This window comes from Neopelma chrysocephalum, unplaced genomic scaffold, assembly GCF_003984885.1.
Source record: "Neopelma chrysocephalum unplaced genomic scaffold, ASM398488v2 Primary Assembly neopelma1_71, whole genome shotgun sequence".
NCBI classification, from domain to species: domain Eukaryota; kingdom Metazoa; phylum Chordata; class Aves; order Passeriformes; family Pipridae; genus Neopelma; species Neopelma chrysocephalum.
In genome coordinates, this window is record NW_020897731.1 from 16,119,441 (window position 1) to 16,138,268 (window position 18,828).

General features: G+C 36.8%; 1 protein-coding gene across 2 annotated transcripts in view; it reads left to right on the forward strand.

Moving 5' to 3' along the window:
- GRXCR1 (glutaredoxin and cysteine rich domain containing 1) overlaps positions 1 to 5,779 on the forward strand; it is a 39,023-nt gene extending 33,244 nt beyond the window's left edge. Inside the window, exons 1-3 of one of the 2 annotated variants that reach the window (XR_003534801.1) lie at positions 2,031 to 2,108; positions 2,221 to 2,286; positions 5,489 to 5,509. Coding sequence is in view for 1 of the 2 variants with exons in the window: in XM_027686720.1 (XP_027542521.1) it covers positions 2,221 to 2,286; positions 5,489 to 5,668 (246 nt within the window). In the remaining variant the exon portion in view is untranslated. Of the gene's footprint in view, positions 1 to 2,030; positions 2,109 to 2,220; positions 2,287 to 5,488 lie in introns of those variants that run through there. The other variant, XM_027686720.1, reaches the window with a different exon arrangement.
- Positions 5,780 to 18,828: the final 13,049 nt, after the last annotated feature.

Below are 18,828 nucleotides of genomic sequence, written 5' to 3' on the forward strand. Positions count from 1 at the left end.
TTATTTATATTTCACTTGGGGCAGCTGTTAATCAGAAAAGACACACTGAAACCCTTAAAAACGTTGATAGCCATTTGGATGTTTGGTTTTTAAATTAAAAACTATAGCTTTGAAAGGAACACGGCTGAATGTCATTGGCCGTATAAATCCTTTAAAATATAAATCTGTAATGACAAACCTGTCAGACTTTTAATTACACTGCTGTAAAAGCCAGTCAGCATTATCATACAACATCACTGTAGCATGGAGCAGATGTCATAGGAACGCTTTTGCCAATTGTTGCTGCAGAGAAGAGATTCTTTCCTAAACGAGGGCAAATTGGGGCTTGTCTCATTTAAGGAATTTGCCACACTGCAGTTCCATCAATAAAGTTGCAAATCTTTATTGTTCTGCATCAGATGGGCAGCACAAGCTTTGTCTTAAGCTGATGCAGTGTATTCAGGCCCAGAGCTAATGCTCCATGGGCTGCCTTGGCAAATCCTCACTTTGTTGTGCCAATCACTTCCATTGCCTGTACTGTGTGAAAGCAGAGAAAGATAAGAGGACAAGCATGAAAGGGGCTGACAGACTGCTAAAAGCTGCTCTCTCGAGGACTCAGAGAGCCTAATGCATATGTTGGAGCTCGTACACTCTGTGCCCATGATCTATAATAGATTTCAATGGAAGAGTCAGCACAAGGAAGGCTAGCTGATCAGCCTCCTATCTTCTGTGATTAATTAACCACAACTAACTATTTTGTGTGATAGTTTTTTAAAAAAAATCTCTATGAAAGTGTAACACTCTGAGTAGTGTTCACTCAAAAAAACCTAAAATATTGATATTTTTCTTTTTACCAAAATATTAATATTATCCTTTTTAACTAAAATGAAAATCATCAAACACAGAGTCAAAAGTGTTTCTGTTTTGTACAAAACCAGAGCAAAAAGCCTTTCTACAGGGAAAATAACCTTAGTAGGGTGTCATACAAAATCCTTTGTAATATTTGGTGGTCCTTATTTGGCTTTTGGGCTACACACTTGTAGCCTTTGTAGTCCCCAGCAAGGCCCTGTGAATGGTTGGACACTTAAAGGTATATGAGAGACACATACGTGTTCCCTGTGCTCACCGGTAGCTTTTCCTGGTCCTCCCAGAAACAAGGAGAGAGGTGCTCATGGGGAGTTCAAAGTAATGGCATATCCGAGATGTGTGCCAGCATCCCACCACATCCCTCAGCCCTATGCTAGCGTCCCACCACACCTTCTGGCTAACACTGAAAGCAACCTCAAAAATGAAATTTAAGAATCTGCAGGGACTAGCTAACTGGGACAGCACAATGGCATGAACTCACCTCGTGGTCAAGATGTGGCCAGTTGCCCTTAGCAGCAAGTAAGGCCTGTGCATCTGTGCCTCAGTTTCCTCACCTTTTGTTGGTTTCTTGTGATCCACTGATTAAAAGTGTCTGCAAGTTTGTTTGTTTTCTTTGGCAATATGCAGTATTCAATGAATTTGGTTTCACAAGTGAAGTATAGATGTTCAAATGTGGCCCTCTAATTAGAAGAAAAGGGAACAAACACTTTCATATCATCCCTGACACTTTAATTTTGTCTGTAGTGATCTCTTAGCATTTACTTTCAGAAGGAAAAAAACCCCAACACTTCAGTAACGCCTTGGTTCAGGATACAGAACCCCTTGGAGGCCAAATGTAGTCAGACTAAATTATTATTATTCATTATTGTGTCTGACTTTAATTTTGTTACAGTATTTTCATTACCCTTTTTGTCCTTGTGTTATACATTAGGCACATTATGTCTTAATTCAATGCTTAACTGCCAGAATATTTGAAATACAATTTCCTTCTCTCATTTTGCTGCATTCTCTGATGTGCTGTATACTTCTATAATTGCAATTTTTTGACATGGTAACTAGACATATTTTTTATTCTGTCAGGAAACACACCCTGTAAAATAAAGGGAACACAATCAGAATTTCCAAGGTGCGTCACCTTTTACAAAACAGGCAATGTGATATGTCACCTGGTAATGAGCTTCAGGCATTACTATCAGACCTGCGATTAGATTCTTCTCTCCTTCTAGCTTTCCTAAGGTTGACCTAATTGCACTATACTTAATGTGAGTCAAACTCGTCTTCAGCCTGTTTAAAATTTCAAGACCAAATCTTCTAATCATCTCTGTTTTTTCGTGCTAAGATAGCTGACATTTTTCTTCTTCTTTTTCCTAATAGGGTGCTGAGAAAATTTTACTAATGAATGAATCTGGGGAACTGCAGGATCTCTTAACCAAAATTGAGGTAATTGTATTTCTGCAAATAAATATAGGGAATATACATTGACAACTTCTAACTGAGTAGATTTTCTTCTTTTACCATTTCCTTTTCTTCTGTTATAAACTTATGATCCCAAATGCTTTTTGGTTTCTCTCTCTGAATGAATGATATTATAGTATCACACCCCACTGAGTTTGAGAAAACATGAATGGTGATAACATCAACCCAAAATGTCCATCTCTCTTTTCACTTGATTTTGTCATAGTGGGAAAGGCAAACGATTTTCTCTTTCCCTCAGCCTTTTAAATCATCTTTGGTATTTAACCTTCACCCTCGCCAGGGGAGTCAGGTTTCGTGTGGATTTTGCACCAGTTCCCCATGTGCTACAGTGAACGTACTGGGACTCTGTATATCTGTATTCTGGCTAGACATATAGCTGGACATGTACAAAACCTGGGCAAAACCTGGAAGTCTCCAATTACACCAATTTGCACAATTTTCAAGTTACAGGTTATCACGCCTTTCTCCAGCTCTTATTTTGCTGTGTCCATTGAAGTTCTCTGGGGCAAGTTTGCCTTTTTACCAGGAACAGTTGATGCACACTCCCTGAGAACACTTGAATTGTGGGTCTGCTCTCACAGCTTTTCTGTAAGCTGGATATCTGCTGGTCATGACTTTTCTGCTGGTCTTGTGCTCTTGGCTGCTGAAGGCATTTTCTTTTTTTCCTTTGGATATCCTGCAACGCAGAACATTTTGGGGAGATGTGTGTCATAATGTCTGGGTTATATGGATAGCTGAGTCCTTAGAAAAGGAATGTATTGCTATTAATTATCTTGTTATTTTGAAATCACACCTAGCCAAATTAAGATAACACATAAACTTCAGAAGTGTGTAACATAAAAATTAAAAATAGTTATGAGGATATGATATTTGTAAAAGACATTGTGAAAGAGCAAATGAAATCTACGTACTAGTTGATTTAACTCCAAAGTTTTTCTTTCCCTTCATTTAGTGAAATTACAGCATATGATTTGAGTAAGTGTATACTATATATCTTTGAGTTCATCACTACATGAATTTGTCTTTTTGTGACGGATATTGGTTTTTTATAGCCAGTCTCCTGGCACTCCTAAAAAAGTTTCAGTGAGGCTGAGCCCAAGGGTTCTTCACCTCTGCCACTTTCAGGAGGTGGATTTAACATTATCCAGTAAATCATGAACTGCTCTAAACCTTTGCACTGCAGATGGTACCTTCTGAATATGTCCAGCCTGTTTCTTAACTCAGCAAAACTTTCCTTGCCTCACAAATCAGTGTATGTATTTCTGTATAAAATGCAGAAGACCCTGTTTGGCTGTGTTTATCTATATTGAATATCTAACCAGAAATTATTAAAAAAAGTACACTATTTGTCTGACTAGAAAGGTTAGCTAATATACCTCCTTAACATTTTACTTTGGAATGATATGTCCCCAGATCCTGTTTTTGGGGTCCTATAATGTTATTACCTAGCCCACTATGTGTCCTAATCTTGGGACAAAAAGTACGTATGTAAGACAAATAATGTCAGAGTACAGTAGACTGATAACTGCTCACTGAGTACAATCACTACTTCACTGCCTTTTGGTATTTTTTTGTGGTTTTGGTGTTTTTCTTTTTTTTCCTTTTTTTCCCCTTTTTTTTTCCAAAAATGGGTTTACTACAGTTGCAAGGGGCAGTCAGGTTTCTTCATTACTGAAGATGCAGTAAGTGGTTACACAAATTGTCATCTGTTCAAGAAGAAAATGGCCATTGTTCAAGGAACTGAGCTAAAGGAATTTTGCTTTGGTTTTTTGTTAGTTTTCTTAACTGTGTGGAAAGGTATCTGTATATTTACAAGCCTAACAAGTAATAATGAATGTAAAGATTAAAAATATTATTATTTTAAAATTTTGAGATTATTTGCAATAATGTCCAATGAAGTAAACCATCATCAGAAATTATGAAAGATGTGAGCACACCTGAGATAAAAAGAATGCTAATTTTACATTAAATACTTCCAAACATTGTCCCTGGAGAAGCTAATAGTAATAAGAGCTGCTTGCCTGGTGAAGAAGAATGGCAAGTTTATGAACTACAAGACAAAAAAACCCCTGCTTTGTTTGCATGTTCATCTGAGCATTCAATAGATGAATGCTAAATTGTTTTGAAGAAATATTTTTATTTTTCTTGATGAAACTCCAGGTACTACATTATCTGTAGGTATTTTATTATACTCTGGTAGTAATTTGTCACTAATTTTTAGTGGTATGTAATTCTTCAGAATAACACTATCCGGAATTTTACAGATTTTTGTTCTTTCTTTGTGAGTAAACCTGTAAAGTCTTTACTCAACAGTGCAATGTTAAACCGTGGTGGTAACTACCCAAAGTGGCATACCTGTTATTTCTCTGATATAGAACTTTAAAGCAATCATTAAGCAAACTAGCCACATTTTCAGCAAGTGAAACTCGAAAACATCTTTGAAATCTCTTCTTGTCTTCTCCATTGTCTTTAATCCAATACAGAATAAAGTAAATTTACTGTTTTACTTGGAAATTGGGATAACTGAGGTGCCCAAGACCTTGCTTGCAGCAATTTTCCCTGGGTATAACTGTTGAACATTGATGATCTTTCCTTTTTACGCTTAAAGCTTCAGCATTCTATACCCATAAATTTGAATACACCACTTATTTCCTTGAGCACTACTTGTCAGAAGCTATGAATTGCTTTTTATATCATCAGCTTTAACTGTAATAAGTATAGTATGTTCAGCACAAGCATGCAAATGCTGAAAGTCATAACATCTTAACATGCAGTATAGAAAATATAATGTCTGCATAAACTGCCTGGAGTTTGGATTCAATCAATTGCAATACTTCCTAGAATTAATCTAGACCTAAACAACATCTGATTAATGTATGCAAACTATCCTTTAGCTAGCTATTTTGACAACTATAATGCAGGCTATTAAAGTATAAAGTGACCATTGTGCCTGCAGTGAGCCTGTCTAACCATTTCATGTGGATCTCACCAAAGGAAGATGCAGATGTAATGGTCTTTCATGGTGGTTTCCTGTGGGATGGGTGGTGGGTATTGTGAAAATGAGAACAAAAATGTGTATTCTCAAATCATCTAGAGTCCTCATTGTCCTAGAGCTTGTGGTGGTTGATGAGGTAACATTTTTGTCTTTCTCACATTCTTTGAGCAGAGAGTCCAGCATCCTCATGAGTGCCCCTCTTGTGGGGGCTTTGGTTTCCTGCCGTGTTCAGCGTGCCATGGGAGCAAGATGTCTGTGTTTCGGAACTGCTTTACGGACTCATTCAAAGCCCTCAAGTGTACTGCATGCAATGAGAATGGGCTACAGCGCTGCAGAAGCTGTGCAGGCTAAAGATGGCAAGTCCACATGTTCAAACTAATTTTATGGTACTGCACCAGTTTGTAATATGATTTTTTTTAAATTAATCTGTTTATCCAATTCAGTCAATAAAAATCCATTTGTAGTATACTTCTGCTGGTTTGATCATTTGAATTTTGTAAACTTCAGTTGCCAACCATATAATGATCTCTGAAAATATATATTTCTAGTTTCTTTATAGAGAGACTTGTACTCTGGAAAACTTATCACATTATGTGACAAGTTTCCCTGTTTCTATAGGGGATTATCAGCAATAGTATGTATTTCTTAGCAAAATGACTTATACTTCAGATTATGAGTAGTGCTGCTTTTAAATCGAGAATAAAGATTTTATGATGTTGACTAGCCCAAGACCATTCTACTTAGCACTTCCCTAAAAATTCAGCTATGGCTGAATTCTGGCCTGAATTGTATGTGTAAACAGAAGAACAGAAACATTTCTTGAAAGCCTCATAAATCAGCTCTCTCTTCTAGTACTGCTTTCTATTTGGTACAAAATTAATGTTGTTAGACAAAGTTACATAAACATTTAACATGGTAGATGTTAATAGCCTTGTTGTACTATCTCAGACCTTTATTATCCTATATATGACAGTAGATCTTATAGTGATCAAGTAAGAACACCAGACAGTTTTATAAATTGCATATAAAGTAAGTGAGGATAAGATTTCAGCTTTTTCATCTTAGTAACTCATGTGGTTTGATGTCCAGCTTGGCATGAGTGTTTTAGAGCATCTGTTCTCTCCAGGAAGGCCACTGGTCTATGCCCAGACAACTCCAGCACTGTATATACCTTCCCCAACGTAAGCACAAGATAATTAGTTAGTGTTTAGTCTGAATGGACTGTGGGCTCTCCACATTGAATATGTTCCAGTTTGGAAGTGCATTGCCATTCACAGACTTCCACAGAATACTTTTTAACAGGATAACTTTAGCAAACCAGCACCATCTGCTTATGTTGATGTTGCACATCTTCCTTCTGTTGCTGCTATCAGTCTGTACTGGCACAAGTAGTAGAAAGGTTTACCACCTTGTTGAAATTGGTGTTGGCTTGAAAAGTCTTCTATGGTAGTCATTTCATCTTGCCCAAACTGCTTTAGCAAATATTAAGCCATGTCACTTTTTGCTGCTTCTTTGCCTATTCTTTGTACAGCTCTGCTGACTGGAGCGTGGGTAAGTGCAGTTGGTTTTACAAGGTATTGCTTAATCTAGTTGGGGACCCCATTTCCCTTCTCTCTATCCCATGCAATGTTCCTTAATTTCTCTGTGATGAGAAACTCAGATTTTCTCTCAGTGTTTTGGGCACAACACAGCTGTGGTATAAAGCAGGATAGCCACAGCTGCACAAAGCATAGCTTGCAAAAAAAGCCTTTTTGATAACATTTGTCTTTCTGATGCCTTATTTTCCTCACCTGATTCATCAGACAACCATAGTTCCTCCACCTCCATTCCACTTGCTTTGTCTAGAGGTGGTAGCTGGTGCTGAAGAGTTGGACAAGCTGGGCTTACTTATCTTCTTTAACATTTGAATCTAAGGGACTTATGCATATTCTGTGATATATTGAATGTGCAGGCTTGAAAGTGCTTGTAAGATCCTACTGCTCCTACAGTTTCTACTGCGAGGGTTGGAGGGAGTGTCTGGATGTTCTGTGTAACATGAGATAGATTAAATTTTGTACAGAGGCCATCCATAATGCTTAGCTGCACCCGAGCTATAAAACTCTGAATTGAAGATGTGCTTACCTATTTACTGCTCGGGTAAGACAAAAAGAAAGAAAATACATTTCCCTTCTTTTATCTAATAGTCATGTACCCTCCATTTCTGGCTAGTATTGCAGCCCAGACTGGTATGATACAGAAAGAAAGGCAGCATAAGGCAGAATACTGATGTTTAGAATGTCATAATTTCTGATGTATGAAAACATACTTTTTATCAATTTATGTGCTATGGATCTAGAGGCTGAGAACATTCATAGTAGTGAATACTGAACTTAAGATGGCATGAGCACATTCATCCTTGAGGGAAATTACTAGTGAAGAAAAGGCTAGTGTATTTGTGATACTGTAATTCCACAGTCTTCACCTCCGAAAAGACATTGCTTGATGACATAGTCCATATCACCATTCTCCCACTGAAGCACTGTATGACTGAATTACTATAACTTTTCAAAATATGTTAAATATTTTCAGTTTCACTGAAAATGAAATTTCTTCATTGACCTGGAATAAGGGTTTGAAGCTGGTTTTTCTGCCTTTCAGGCATTCAGAAAATGACTTCTCTTCAAAGTGAGACAAATAGATTAAATCCTGTTTCTTTCTTATCTCCAACGGTCCTGCAAGGAACCTAGAGACTGTCCTAGCCAAGGCACTACCATTCTAATAGAGGCACTTAATACCTACAAGCAAAGATAAGGCAAAACCTCCTCAGTTTTCTTTTTAGAAAGAGAAATGATGAAAGCAGAAATTAATTTGGCAGAATCTTCTATTTTTTGTTTCAGAGCATTTTTATGGGAGGCTAGAAGATGATAAAACACAGGACACATAATGCTGACAAATAGAGCATTCTTCAGGCACTGCTTATTTTTAAAAAAACCTATGACAAATTTCCAGTACTAGAAAAAGATCTTTTCTTCTCTGTCATCAACTGAATTACTAGCTTTTTCTCTCCAGCTATATTTTCCTTGTAACAGCCTGCATGAAAAACAAAACTTTTTTTCTTTTTTGCCAGAAGATATTTTTACTGCTAGGGTTTTGGGTCTGGCTTCTCAGTTTGCTTCAGCCATCCTAGAAACACTAAATGTGACAGAATGACATCATTACTAAGGCAAGCCCAGGAGCCAGTTTAGGGATGTGATGCTTCCTAGTGTAACAGACGTATCAGGCAGCTAGCAATATAGCTTTTAAGTCAGTCTGAAATAAAAGCAGAAATGCAGCTCTGTTCTGATTTACACCAGTAGTGCATCTTTACTTTCAAGGAGTCAGCAGCCATCTCCTATGGTATGACAAATAAGACTCATCTAGATGCATCTTTGTATAGGAAATTTTCCATTTATAAATGCATCAAGCTCTGCTCCTCTTGTTTCTGCCCCTCACTGCTATGCTGCAGTAAGGATCTAAGTAAATGTTCTCTGCCTGACAGCTCAGAATATTAACATACATGAGAGTGAGTATCAAAGACCAAGGTAATCCTTAGGCTGTCTGCTTTGCAAAATAGTGGTTTTGATTCTGAGAAGGAGAATGGTTTGGAGTTCTCAGTCCAACAGCTTGCAGCACGCTTTCCAGGGTCCTAAATATTCCCCACACTGATACGCTACAGCCATCAAGTGGCTTGGCTTTACCAGGATTCACATCCTAGGACATGATGTGATGCAAGTTGTTCTTTGATTTTTCTATAAATTTAAATTTTCATTTTTTTCATGGGCTTTATCTACTGATCACTTTCATGAAAAGAACTGAAAAGTAGAAACTGAAACTCTGCAGGAAACTGGCTTCCACATCAGGGCCATTTGAAGTTTCTCATACTTGAAACTTAATGGATAAATGGAGGCCTTCCTATGGCAAAGGCTCCTACTGACTGACAAATAAAGGAATAATTTCAGGTATAAGCAACAAAGACTGTGGATGTTGCTCTGGGGTTTATATATATATCATTTTAACTAACTGGCTAGTCAGAATACACATCCTTTGGTGATTTCCTGAAAATTTTGAAAGAAGAAAACTTTTGAACTAACTCTACCTTAAGAGAAACTTAAAAAGAAGCAAAAAGAGTGTTTAGAGCAAAGGGAGAAATTAAGAAGAGTAAGACAGAAAATACTAGATATCTATGGGTAATTTTTTCTAGTTAATTTTTGGTAAGGGAGCAACTGCCCATTATGAGAAAGAGGAAGACATACAGGAGTACTTTCTAAAATAAGAACAAATGCTGATGTGGGACTAGCAACCAAATTCACACCTTGCCTGAGATCTCTGCTGAAGTCAGATGCCTGTTCAGCCTCTACACAGATTGACTCGTGAGTTCAGACATTTGAGACGAACAAGTACTCTGAGAAGATGTGTATGTGAATTTTCAGTGACTGGATCTTGGTTAGGAGCTTCTTTTGAGCTTTCTTTTTATTTTCTTTTTGAGCTTTTCTTTTTCTTGCCTGAAGTTTGTGTTCAAGGCTGCAAGAGCAGATTTTCCTCTACAAATTTTGACCTAAACTCTTCTTCTCTTCCTGTAGAGGAGTCATAGAATGGTTGTGGTTGGAAGAAACCTTAAAGATCATCTAGTTCCAATTAGATTTGATGAATTTTAAGAAAGGGATGATTGTCTTAAAGCATTTGACACTTCTTTCTGAGTAAAAAGCTACGTCATACTGAAGAAACTTATATTAAATTTCAAAAGATGATCACACATTGACAAATCTTCATGTACTTTCATTTCACGTAGTCTTGGGTTGGCATGTGAGCATAAGATTAGTCTTTTACTCTGTAGAGAATTTTGCTGTCATGGGAGTAGAGGCTAAGCAAATTTCTTGCTCTAAATAGTGAGGACCATGTAAAGCAGGGTGTTCATCCTTTATTTTCTTTGTAATAACACTGGGTTATTTCAGAGTAATGTACTTCTCACTTGCACTAAAAGCCTAGGGATTATGAATATTATTTAATATTTCACTATTTAGTAAACATCTTTGGGTTTGCTCTGCTAGGTAAAAATCCAGGCATTTTTAAGAAGAAATAGTGCATCTGGGAGTTGATTTCCATTCAATCACTGGTTGTTTCCTTGGTGTATTCTTTCTAAAAATACTTAAACAGATAGAGTGTCTTATGTGTCAACAGCCTACCATAATAAAATATTTTATATTAATTTGGAATGGTTAGAGTTTCTGCAGGCAGTGGTGCAAAGACAATCTTGTCCTTTTATTTAAATCTAAAATTACATCAGACATAGAGATTACTGACCTCCGTACTTAATTCTGAAGCTTTCCAACCTCAAACACGGTCCTCTCAAATCAGTGAGAACTATCCTACTGATTTAAATTCGTGGTCAGTTGGGTCTAGCCTATCTTCCCTTTACAAGTGAAGCACTATGAAATATAGAATTATGTAATTAATGCTATATTGTGTAGAGTATAATTTCCTCTTTTAAAGTAAGAATCTGGTGTGTCTTGAAGCCCTCCAAGGTGTTCACTCACTCTGTGAGTTATTTCTGCTATACCTGGGAACTCATAATAATGAATGAAAAGAAACAGATAGGTCTTGAGAGAAGTTAATTCAGCCGTAAGTAAATATGCAGTGTAAGAAAACTTTCTACTTTTGACCTTAGTGTTCTGTGAAAAAATGAACAAGAAGTTCTTGAGAGTGTTGGGTTTTTATTAATGAAAATAAGAACTGATTTTGACTGACATGAGTTTCACAATTTTTGTGAGTAAATACATGATGGGAGACAGTTCAGGTACTTTTCCTAGCTATTGCCTTTGTATTATTGCATTAAAATTAATTTTATTCTCTTAGCCTGAGATACATTATTTGACCACAAAAGCATTCAACAGGAAACATTTACGCCCTAAATAATTTAGTAAGAAGAAGAAGAATTTAGATTGTTTATCTTACTTTAAATAATTTAGAGATTCTAGTAAAGACATTGTGATGCAACAATAACTTGAAAAGTAAAAATTATTAGAAATAAATCTTTATGTTTAATCCAATTTTTCTTTCTTCTGGAATGAATTTGCTTAGAGATGATGAATCAGGAAATAATTGCATTGGAAGGAAATGGCTGGGGAAAAACACTTGCAATCTAAGCTTCTTGCTTATCAGCTCTACTTTGAAAAATTGGTTTCAAATGAGTTAAAAGATTTATGAAAACCAATAAGTTTTCAACTCCAGAAAAGCCACAATGCAATAAGTCACATACTTCCTGTGTCTCTTTGAGGTCTCATATTTTCTCCACTGATGGAAAAATCATCTAATGGAAAACAAAGGTTTATTTAAAAGACTCCACTCCTTCCCAACAATCAGATATTAAGTTCAACAAAAAGCATTATCCTTTACTGACCTGAAATTTGGAAGTATATATCAAAGAATTATGCTGCAAGGTAATGCCCTCTGATAGCTGACAGAGTTATCAGCTGGAGAAGAGGCCTGCTATGACGGCAAAAAACAAGCGAGGGTTATATGACCAGTCAGAAGGGTTGACTAAAAGTTGTTATTATTGATCGTGATCTGTTCAAAGTAGGAAATAATGATCAATAAAATTCATCAAATGTCATCATTTAAATGTGAATGCTTAAACTTAAAAGGGGCTGTGTTACTTTTTAAATATTAAATCTGGTGGATGCATTCTTGTCTGTCAGATATGGGAGAAATTCCCTTTGATTTCAAGTCAGGTAAATTACAAATGAGTGAGGATGGCAAACCTATGGAACATTATCTAAATGTGAATCCTCTCTGAGCCAACTTCCAGTACCAACACTATACTATTTGCTTGGGACTATGCCTCTGATTTGAGCCAACTACTGAGACTGTGAAGAACATCTAGACTCTGTCTTGCCCCCAAATTTCATTTGTACATTAATTTCCCCATCATGTGGCAAGTAGGAATAGCACACAGTAGGACAGAGATGTACTCTAGCAAAAATCCTCCAAACATATGGGATGATGTATTTCTGTTAATCCTTATGCATCAATAGAGCTGCATGGGCAATGAATGCTTTATACTGCCTCAGGGATCTAATCAGACGGACAGAGCATAAGATCAATACCTCAGTCTGCAAAATTAAAGGACTCAGTAAAAACTTGTCATTTTTTGTTAAGTATAAGCACAAAAATAATAAACAGTCATCATCATTACTCATATATTTGAAATATCAAAATCATTGTTTTTAGTATAATAGGCAAATCATGCTGCCTGTCATTACAACTTGATGGTAATAGCTGATGCTGATAAGTTTTCCCTTTCAACATAATCTCAGAATAAAATTTACTAGAATACTATCAAGCAACAGAACCGTACTTTTAAACATAAGTAGAATGTTATTATCGTTGTTATTCCCTCCATCATTTAGGATCTCTCTCAGGAAAGGCCAGAATAACTAAAGCAAGATTAGCAGACAAACCTATCAGAAAGTTTAGTCTGTAATCCTCTTCCTCAGTGTTTTAGAGAGATCCATTAACCTGTTTCACAACAGGACTCCTTGCTACTTGATGTATTCTTGTGATATCCCTGAGAGTGGGGCACTGCGAGATGGCTGGTGCTGTGCTGCCTTTTTCTACATCCCTTGTTCTTTTACAAGTTTGGAACATAATGATCCTAAATTTTTCAGTCTTTTCTCGTATTCTCAACCAAGTGTACACATCCTGTATCAAAGAAAAGTTAACAATAAAACCCTCTCCTCTTTTTATAGGCACCGTATGTCATCTTCCAGGACATACTTCATGAGCAATATGGTTTGAAAAACCCTGTAATATTTCTCCACATTTATTCTCCACTCCTTTATCAGGTCTAGGACGGCAATCAGTCTTTTCTATTACAGCCTATACTTTTTGCAGAGCATCTAATGCTCAATAATGCCAAATATGTCATGCCACAGTTTATGCTTACCTTCAGCCAACTTGGTATATCTACTTACTGTACGATTTATAGCCTCAGGGCCTACCCACAAATCCTATTGTCCTTTCTGGGGGACTTCCTACCATCTGTCTTTGCTGTACTATGAATTATGGTCCACAATACCTCGCTATACCATAACTTGGTTTTAGAATTTGATCCCAGATTCACTCATTGCATCTTCTCTCCTTCAAACTCTTTATCGGCCCTGCTTAATAGAGGTAGCTTCTTCCACTCTGCTCTCCTGAATCCTCAAATGGTGTCACCTTTGTCCTCCACCTCTCCTGACAGCCACCTCGAGTGGGGCTATTAACTTACTGTAATCAACTCTTTTCATCCTATGCACACCTGCAGAGAATCACCATAAAGCCGAAGCAGACAATATCTTTGCTTTTATTCTTAACTTCATAGTGAGCTTTGTTTTTTCAACAGTTATACTAAATCCCCAAAGAACTTTTTTCCCAAAGTGGCATTTCATATTGATAATGACAGTAATAATTACAAACTGATAAAGGACTTGGCTGTGAATCTGAAAGTATTTCATAAACAGAGAAGATAAGCACAACAATTCTGAACAGTAAATCAGATTTAAAATCCCTGTTTTAACATCCCTGCTTGCCCCAGAGGCAGAGGGAGTGAAATTTAATCTAAATCTCCAGGCTAAAAATATTTTTACTGATGCCCAGATTCATATAGATGCTATCAGGCATAAAATCGGAATACACTAAGTCTTTTCCCCCTAAAAAAATTTTCTTTGAAGTATTTATCCCTTTTTTTTGAGTATGAAGTTTTACAAAAGCTTTATACTTAAAAAAGTAGCAATTTCTGTCCTTCCTTCTTTCCTTCCTTTGCTGATATTATTAGATACCTAGAAATAATTAAATTGTTAAACATAGCTATAACATCTGCTTTAACTTTTAAAATCTGATTATGTATAAAAATTCAATGTGTTGTAAAGTATATAGAAAATTGAACTTTGTGTTGTAAATTTACTCCTAACACTGAGCAGCAGATTCTCCACATCATTACCGTTCATTAGAAACAGATGTCAATAGTGACACATTGGTAGCAAGTTTGGTAACTTTTTTTATCTTTATCAGTATTTGATTCTATTACATTAAATTACTACTAATATTTTCAGCAGTCATTACATTCTAAGTGTTTTTTATGTGATAGCTCAAAAAAATCAGATTATGTCTGCAGAAGCAAGGATTTACATTTCATAGAAAGAGAGGTCATCATAATTTTTTTTGAAAACTTTTTCAGTTTTGAGCATTACACTTGTGATAGTTTTTTTCTCCAGTAATTAGCAATTGAAACTGGCTGACAATATTTTGTCATTTCACATAGAACTATGAGAATTTTTCAGTGCTTTTTTCTATTGACCAAATACTGGAAAATGCATCTTATGACACATGTATTAGCTGGACACTTCACCTAATTGAAAGAAAAATATCCACCACTCTTCAGGGATGAAATAGTTTATGCATTTTGCTATTAAATGAAATACCAAATTAATATTAATTAACTATCTCCATTTTAGCTTTCTACTCTCATTCACATGCTGTGTTCTAGAATGTATTATATGTGGAATCTGTTCAGAATGTTTGCTTTCATTTGAAGGGAGGTTATGAAGTATTATATTTACCACAAGTGACATCAGCTATGGCCTAAAAACCCATATAGCTAAAACCAAAACTTGGAATAATAAAGGCCCATTTTCATTTCTTTATTTCTGAAGAAAATAGCTCAAATTTGTGTATCATTGTCCACAGCAATTTGCTTTGTTACTCTCACAGTGCTATATGCCATTCTCGTTTTTATTGCAAAATTCTCAGAAGTGGGCCCAAAGCTGTGTTTGGAAAAACTCTTTCCTGGCACAATACTTAAGACTTGCTCTAGACTCTACTGGAGCAGACCAGTTCACATTCTTCATTAGCACTTTCAGTCCTGTGTGAGACTTGTTGGAAGATTGCAGCACTTCAGCAGAGGCTTTGGATGTCGCATTGTGGCCCACATACAACCGTGCCTTCTGCAGCCCACTTGTGGAGTGGCACAGTGAGTGTGTGTTTTGGATGCTGTAGCACATATTGATACCTCTCCTAATGTGCCCCTATGAATTGGCCAAAATCTGTGCTATAACTAGGAAAACATGCAGGCCTTAGATAAGGCTTCTGTGTTACACAAAATAAATTTAACTACCATAATACCATCATATTACTCAATCCAAACATGAATACCATGATTTTTTCTTACTGTTTTGAAGTAGCTTCTTTTAGCATTTTACTTTATATGATCTGTTTTAGGCTTAGTAATTCCTACTAGTAAGTACAGACCTAGTAAGACCTACACCTCATATAAGTATTTCAAAGTTGAAATTTCCATTCACACCTGAAAATACAAAGGAAATGAAAAGTAATCTTAAGCATTCTATTTAGAATGAGAGTTTGGATATCTTCAGTTCCATTTTCTCAGTAGCAACTTCATTTCAGAAAGAAATGTGCAGAGGAACATTGTTATCCATACAAAATATACATTTGATTTGTTTGAGCGTTTATACTTATTAATTAACAGACGTCTTAACAATTACTTTATATGCTGGAGAGAGAAGTCTACTCTGCTAATATAGTTCAGCATGAAATAAAGACAACAGCTAAGGTGAACTTTTTAAAGTCCTGTTCCTGATATGGGAACAAATCACCATCCAGTACGAAGAAATTCATAATAGCTACACTGGAAGCCATTTCCTTTCTCCTTAATATAACATAATTTATGCATATATTTTATTTCTGGGGAGTAAAAGGACTGAGTAGAATAGCTCTAAACTAGAAGTAGTCTGTTAAACAAACCAGAATAGACAGTGAGACTGTGAGACTTGTAACAGAGAAAAAAATTATGACACATGATACTGTAGTTTCTTTTAGTTATGCCATGTGGCCTTTTACTGAGTTTCTAGCATGTTTAGAATTTTTAACACTGTACCTTCTGCTGCCAACTCTTCTTTATATTGTTGAAGGAGATCCTCTACAGCAATTGAACTTGTAAATGCATTTTTAGGATAAATTTTTTTCAGCACTGATTTCTTTAACAAGAGAAAGAATTTTAGACCTGTACACAGTAATATTCTCTAGATAAGACAGAGACTGGGCAGAAATGTTCCCTAGATGTGTTCAAAGTTATTTGATCTGGAGCTAGTAATTTGGGGGTCTATTTTTACTTCATGGGGAAAGGTCATGTAATCCTGAAAAATATTCCTGAAAAATGACAGCCTGCACAAACTAATCATGCAAAGAAGACGTCTTCCTGATTGAATGCAATAGAAATTGTGGCACAGCACAAGGAATGATGAAGGACTTTTAGAGCAATCCTAAAGTAATTGGTATTACAAACAGAGGGGCAGAAGTATTATTTAATTCTAGGGAAGGTAGAAATATTTTTGAGAAACAGTGATTAGCCAAGAGTTGTCATTTCCTTCTCTAACCTTGCTATATGATGTAAATAGGATGGAGATTGCCATAAAAGAGAAGTATGATGAGCAGGAGAGAACAGACAGTGAAACCATTCCTGTTTTGTAAGAGATGGTGATTTCCTTTGGATTTTAAGTTCCTGATGAAAAGTAGATGCTGGTTGCACCTTTCTTACTCCAGCGGGTAATTCACTCTAATTTCAGCTGCTCTAAGCTCATGACTTAAGTGCATATCCATTTATCACAAGAGATCAGTTAGATGAGTTGGTTGAACTTTAATGATGTGGTGGAAGAAATCCCCTTTTGTGAGGGTTCCTGGTGACCCAGTGCAATAGCTCAGATGCTAAAGCTGTGCAAATATTCCTTAGCATCACTTGTCTCTTTTTCTTGGAAGAAAATACTTTCTGTTTACATCTTTCACACCTCATGTGACATGTGGCCATAAGTATCTGCACTAACAACAGGCCCCGGGGCCTATAACGTTACTCAGTGTATCAGTCTGAAATTCGACATAGGGGAACTATGTAGCCTCTGCAATATGACACACACTGGAGCCATTACATCAGCAACTCTTGATGTTTGTGGAAGGCCAATAAAATATTGAATGCCAAAAAAAAAAAAAAAAAAAAAGCTGCTGCTGCTGGCCTCATTTTGAAAGGTACCTTGTCAACTTTGGCACACATTTATTACAGACCTGGAAATCAACAAGAATGTTTCAAAATATTTTGGGGATTTGGCTAGTTTTCCATTCTCAGAGATAAGATAGTACCAATCAGGGAATGAAGATAAATAATTTGCCTTTTGCTAAATACTTGAAACATTGTGAAATAAATAGGTATTAAAAGTAAAGTCTTCCCAAATTGAACTGAAGAATAATAATAAACAAAGACACGGGATTTTACTAGTAGGGCAATACAAGAGATTGATTATTCACAGGAAAAAGGAGAGCATATATATTCTACCACTATTTCCAAAAGATCAGATTTCATTTTGGAATTAAAATGATTATTTGGAATATATCACATAAGTTCACACGCTTGAAGAAAGTGAAAAATAATAAACCTCCTCTCTAATAAACTCCAAAAGCCCAAAGCTGAGGTTGCTATTTCCTTCTCATTTCTTTATTCTCATTTGACAAATCTGGGCTTACTAGCAGAGTGGTTGAGTGCCTTTAGCTTGAGCACCTCTTGAAGGATCTCTTGAAGCACTTTCCAGAAAGGTCCTAAGTGAGGATGTAAGAGAACTGAAGTGCTTTCCTTTGCTTTCGTATCACTGTTCTGAATTGCTGTTGTGGTGGGTTCACCTTGGCTGGATGCCAGGTGCCCACCTAGCCACTCTATCACTCTCCTTCCCAGCTGGATAGGGGAAAGAGTAAGGTGGAGAACAACTTGTGGGTTGGGATAAGGCAGTTCATTTAAAGCAAGAGCAAAGTGGAGGCTTGCACATGCAAAAGCGAAGTGAAGTGAAAGATAACACAGTTTATTCTCTACTTCCCATCAGCAGCGATGGTTGGCCACCTCCAAGCAGCAGAGCTTGGGGGTGGTCCTTGGAGGCTTCACCACGCGTGACAGTTCCTCAGCAGGCAGCCAATGGAGACAATGAATGTCCCCCTTCCTGCTTGTTGCCTCAGCTTTTATATCTGAGCTGACGTCATATGGTATGGAATATCCCTTTGGTCAGTTTGGGTCAGCTGGCCTACTTGGGTCCCCTCCCAGGGTCTTGCCCTCAATTGAGGAAGGAACGTTACAGTGCTGATGCTGTGCTCGGCAGTAGCCAAAACACCAGTGTGTTATCAACACCCTTCTAGCTACCAATACAAAGCACAGCACTGTGAGGGCTACTGTGGGGAAATGAACTCCAGCTCAGCCAGACCCAATACAAAGGTGGACAAAAGATAGGAAAGAACCTGCCTTTGGCAGGATGGAGCTTAATGCCTCCTTTAGATCTGCGCTATTCCTTATGAGTGCCTCATGTTTGGTGTTCCTCACTTGGGAAGCACACATTCATGAATAGGTGGAGATACAATCAAAACCTGCTTTGTATGGTTTTGCTCTGAACTTTCACATCATGATGACAGCC